The following is a 6,000-nucleotide window of genomic DNA, read 5'->3' on the forward strand; positions in this document are numbered from 1 at the left end:
GATCAAGGGTGAAAAAGGCAACGATCATGATGATGATGTATATATATATATATATATATATATATATATGTGTGTGTGTGTGTGTGTGTGTGTGTGTGCGTTAGTGTCTGTGTGTACGTGTGTGTGTGTGTGTGAGTGAGTGTGTGTTTATATATCCCTAATTATGAAAGAAATAACATAATTTACTGCCCTCATTAATAAGAAGTTTTGATTGACTATCTGTTTCAGACTACAAACGATTACACTTCGGAGCACCCCAACCCTTTCCTGTCACAAAATGGAGGCGCAGTTAAAGACGAGGAGAATAAAGTGTGTATCTAATTATTTTTTTAATAGACGAAAGGGGGGGGGTCTATTTGATACAGTATAGTACGATTGGCTGGATTCTGGTTCCAAACACATGAGTACTATAATCTATAATATGGTCATCCATTTGGTTACTTATCGCACTCAATGTTGCTTGGCATTGTCTCAACATGGTTTTGTGGAGAGGGAGATAACATTCCATAGCATGTCTTGGTTAAGGTTACTTAGGCCACAGACTTTTGAACAACCTGTGATGGAAAAAAGAGACACATTTCTAAGTTTGATATATCATAGCATTTCGGTAGAAAAATAACGTAGAGCAATCAAAGATATAAAAATGAAAACATTTCTATTATCAAACATCCTTTAGGTTATGGAGCTCGCTCACAAATGCATTTTTCAAAAGTGGTCTTTAGAATTTTAGAATCTTTGGTTTTGAATTTTACTCAATGAATTGATTGTCTTTACAATTTAACGAGATTTGAACTAGACTTTGATTATTGATGCTATGCGTCTGTGCTAAATGCTCACAACATAAAACTTACCAACACATAAAATTTTATGTAATCTTGAATGTTTATTGTCTGATTATCTCAATTTAGTGAGATAAGATAAGATAAGATATACTTTATTGATCCTGAATGGAAATTATCATAATGATACACATCATTCATCGTTATATTAGCACAGATTTATACACTGTCATGAACTACTTGATGGAAATACGAAGCTAATTAAAGCAAAATAAACATCAAATATAATAAAATAAAATATTCATAAAATATACAGCACTTACAATCAATGCTATAAAAATCGGACATGAAAGTAGAACAGAGTTGCAATAATGGATTTGTAATGTAACTAGAATTTTGAAAATAGATTGTGAAGGATTGCACCCAGCCAACTCAGGCCGATAAAAATTAAAAATAAAGCATGGTTATGAATGCACAAATATATAAATAATGTAGACACAGCACCATGCAAACATGCATAAACAAATAGATTCCAGAGAGAACCAATTGATGAAAACACGAAGCCACTTATAAAAACAAACGTTTATAATGGTTTTGTAATGTAAATATAATTTTGAAAATAGATTGGGAAGGATGGCACACAGCCAACACAGGTTGATAAAAAGTAAAAATAAAGCATGGGATTTGAAAGTATAAATAAATAATTCAATTACGGCTGTCTACAAAACAATCACAGAGAGCTGAGTGGCGTCAATATTGTTCCATCCATAAATCCTTTCTTTTCCTGTTTTAGACAGGGTTAACTGGGCTCTGAAAACACCAAAGGAGGATCACTCCGGAATGAGCGGATGCTCAATTTTAACTCTCTTACTTTATTTGGCCTTTCTGGAGTATTGGCCATCGACATATTTTCTCCATCTTGTCCGGCTAAGTAACATCCTCTCTGTTTCTTTCCATGTGAAGCCTTCCTTTTTCTCCATTACGCTCCCCCCCCCCCCCAATTCCCAGCTGTTTCTAGGCCTCTTCAGTTTTCTTGATGTCAGTTGTTGCAAGCTTTCTTGTTTGTTTTTGTTTTTAAGGGTTTTACGGCGCTTGCAACACATTTAGGTCATGTCAACACCAGTAAAAAAAAAGAGAATGGAATAGTAAAAAGTTCTAGAATTACAATTAAAGCACCCAAGAAATGTAAGATTAAGGGGAAGTGGTTCAAATAGAGAACAGATGTAGATTCCAAGAGCATACCACCAATAAATGTCTCATCCTGACACAAGCACAGGTCCCCACTAAGAGGAATACACTCAAATGTTTATAGATAATAAATAAAATGTAAACAAAACGTAATACAGCGAATAACACAGAGATGAGTTACAAGACAAAAAAAAACATAATCTGCCAAAACTCTAACTATACAGTTGACTGTTTCCCTCCCAGCTAAGGTATCCTGCCAGGGCGAGGAAAAAAAACAGGTAATCTCATTCCAAGGGCAGAAAGCATGTTGGAAAACAGATAATATAATGGTATAGAAGACACATTAAGTGCCTCCCTGCCCACTATGGGAGGTCAGCTTTCTTAGCCTTGTCCTTGTCAAGAGAGACATTAAAACTAAAAGCATAAATTCTTTATTAATTTGTTTTTGCAGGGTGACTGTGCTCTGGAAACAACAAAGGGAGATCACTCCAACATGAATGGTTGTTCAGAAGACGTGGAGAAAAAAATTGAGATCTCGTCCAATGTTGACGAGCTTGGCCTTGGAGAGATTGGTTTCAGCGAGACTTGGTTCTCCAAAATGATGGGCCATGTGGAGGACAAAGTCTATGCATTCTTGAACAAACACTCCACTCTGATCAAACTGGGAACTCTCACACTCTTTCTGACTGCCTATTTTGTGTTCTATGGATTTTGTATGAACCACAGGTGAGTTAACGGCGATTTATAGTGGGGTTGATGATGATGATGACGATGATGATGATGATGGTGATGATCATGATCATGATGACGATGACGACGACGACGACGACGATGATGATGATAGTGGTGGTGGTGGTGGTGGTGATGGTAGTGATGGTGGTGGTGGTGGTGGTGGTGGTGGTGATGGTGGTGGTGGTGGTGGTGATAGTAGTGATGGTTGTGGTGGTTGTTTGTGGTAATAATACTTTTAGCTACTGCTTCTAACTCATGATATGTAATCTATTTGACGAATCCAACAGTTTTCAGATGTATCAGTGCTGAAATGACCTTAATAAACCACTTTAAAAAGCCAAATCTGAAATATCTATAGCAAATTATTGAAACAAACCACGAGAGGGAATGTGTTACCATTTTTAACGTTTGTGACCAAAGGGAAACAACCCAATGAAATAGACAAATGAGTAGTAATAGATGAGTTGCGTCCCATCATTATCTCCTGGAAGTGAATCGTGTTGAATTGGATGATTGTTGTACCAAGTGATTTGAACTTTGGTTTTTATTATAAAAACAACAGTATCTCTGCAAACGCCATGTATCATCTTCATTATCACCACCATCACCACCACCACCATTGTCGTCATCATCATCATCATCATCATCATCATCATCATCATCATCATCATCATCATCATCATCATCATCATCATCACCATCATTATAGATATAATATTCTAACAGTATATATATATTTCCTCTCCTATGCCAGGTTCGGGGACGAGGGTTCCATCATGCTGACTGTCATCACCATAATCTTGGTGTGGAAAATATTCAAAGCTGTTATGGCCAGTAAGGGACACGCACTTAGGATACCCCGAAAGTTTATCCTTTTCCTTACGTCATCTGGAGGGAAGCGTTATCGGACTATTATTGGATAGTAAGTGTGATGATAGTTGTGATAGCTGCGGTGATGATGGCAAAAGTTTTGGTGGGGTTGCAGTTGTGGTGGAGTCGGTGGTGGGTTTGTTTTTACGATGGAGATGGTGGTGTCGGCGGTGATAATGATGATGATGATGATGATGATGATGATGATGATGATGATGATGATGATGATGATGATGATGATGATGATGATGATCATGATGATGATGATGATGATCATGATGATGATGATGATGATGATGATGATGATGATGATGATGATGATGATGATGATGATGATGATGATGATGATGATGATGATGATGATGATGATGATGATGATGATGATGATGATGATCATGATCATGATGATCATGATGATGATGATGATGATCATGATTTTGATGACACAAATGAAGCAATCGAAACAAACTCATAAAATATGAGTGACTATATAAGGTTTAGAGAGAGCATTTTGAAAACATTTAGTGTCATATTTATTCACTCACACACACACACACAAACAAATATATATATATATATATATATATATAATATATATATATATATATATATATATATATATATATATATATATACTCCTTCTGACCCATAGAGTCCCTTTGTAATCGATTAAAATTCGAGTCCTTGGGGGGGGGGGACGCTTTTTATACAGAGTATCCCTCGGTACTGATAATAATATAAGATAGTTACTTAACTGAAAACAGCATTGTCTTTGTGAAATATTATATAAAAGCGCCTTACAGACCTCATGTTTCACCCTACATGTTACCTGCCGCTGTTAGCTATGAGCGCTTTGAGAGCCATTGTGTCACATATGACTACTCCTGTTAAGACTGATTGCCTAAATAAGCTCAGAAGACACCATCAAAGCATCGTCTTTCAACTAAGAACACAACACATACCGCTCAACAACCATTTAAGCAAAATTACAAAAGACACATCCCCTTGCTGCCCCCTATGTCAACACCCCAATGAAACAGTACACACCACCACTTGAAGACCTGAGATGCGCATTCCTCCCACCAAATCCAAGCATCAGTAACACACTTTATAGTCACCTGGAACAACTACAAAAGACGTCTAACTTCTACGTCATGGCACAAGACCGAAGGGCTAGAGCTCAGGTGGTCGCTGGTTCGGATAAGTAAGTAAGTCACATACCGCGTGTTATAGCTGAGTGATATTTATCATTGTTGAAAATGGGCATGATCTATATTCCCTTTCCATGTGCTCGAGGTCATTGGCCACATTGCAAAGTGTGCTCAAAATGACCCACATAGTGAAATGTGTTCACAATTTGAGAAATAGCCAACGCAACAATTGGTCATTTTTCTCAGCATGACTCATTGGGTATGTTTACAACTTTCATAAACAAAGCAACGAGTTTAGATACATTGAGAAATATCCAATCCTTGGACAGCAACAAATCATGTGATTGATGACTAGGTTGGACGAAAACATGAATATAGAGCGCTCCCATTGAAGTTTATGTGTTTTATTGTAAAGAATGAATGAGTCAAAGCCGACGTGTACTTTTATTCAGGTCTGATATTTGAACGCAATTATGGGCCTAGTTTAACGTTGTTTTTATGGACAATAATTTGCGTCACTTTTTTTTTTTTTAGATTTCCATTAGGTACACCAGTGAGGCCATAATACATTGAATTTACCAGGCCTGCAAATAACTGCATGTCAGTCTAAACCAAAAACCTAATATTTCTATTACTTTAATTTTAACTTCCTCCTTAACAACCATTTGGGGCGAAGTAGCCGAGTGGTAATACATTGCACTGAGGTCCGGAAGGTCCCGGGTTCAAGCCCCGCTTCAGAACTTTCGTTTTTTTCCTTGGGCAAGATTTTCTCACTTGAACAATATGGGTGACTCGTGTTGATCAGACACCATAATAATAATAATAATAGTAATAATAATAATAATAATAATAATAATAATAATAATAATAATAATAATAATAATAATAATAATAATAATAGGCACTTGCAAGAAGTAGCTCTCGCGAGTTGAAAACAGGCGAGGATTTCTGTTTCCGTTTTTGAGGGGAAAAAATTTAGGAGTGATTTTAAAATGTTCATTCTTCTTTCTCGGTGGAATGAAATGGCATGTATTATATATCATTGGAAAGGGCATAAAATTCTACATACAATGATGCTAATATTATTATCTTTTTATATCATGATTTTGAGAAATCTTTGTGTAAAGAGAGTATATGTGTTTAAACGCTTATAACTTTTAAACCAGAGATGGTCCTTCTTAATAAAAACAAGTCCTTCTGAGATACATATTAAAGTAGCTTTTCTAAAAATTTCAGAGCAAAATATGTTTGCACTCAAATGTTAGAGCTCCCCAAAAAAA

General features: G+C 36.2%; 1 protein-coding gene across 5 annotated transcripts in view; it reads left to right on the forward strand.

Annotated features, from left to right (window-relative positions):
• The window catches only part of LOC144956977 (solute carrier family 28 member 3-like), a 59,202-nt gene that overhangs the window by 30,777 nt on the left and 22,425 nt on the right, over positions 1 to 6,000 (forward strand). For all 5 annotated transcript variants that reach the window (XM_078887850.1, XM_078887851.1, XM_078887852.1 and 2 more), the window contains 3 exons: positions 229 to 309; positions 2,419 to 2,693; positions 3,454 to 3,621. In XM_078887850.1, the coding sequence (XP_078743976.1) occupies positions 229 to 309; positions 2,419 to 2,693; positions 3,454 to 3,621 (524 nt within the window). The remainder of the gene's footprint in view (positions 1 to 228; positions 310 to 2,418; positions 2,694 to 3,453; positions 3,622 to 6,000) is intronic.

Source organism: Berghia stephanieae, chromosome 11, assembly GCF_034508935.2.
Source record: "Berghia stephanieae isolate SIO BIC M18660-M18661 chromosome 11, UCSD_Bste_1.3, whole genome shotgun sequence".
NCBI classification, from domain to species: Eukaryota; Metazoa; Mollusca; class Gastropoda; order Nudibranchia; family Aeolidiidae; genus Berghia; species Berghia stephanieae.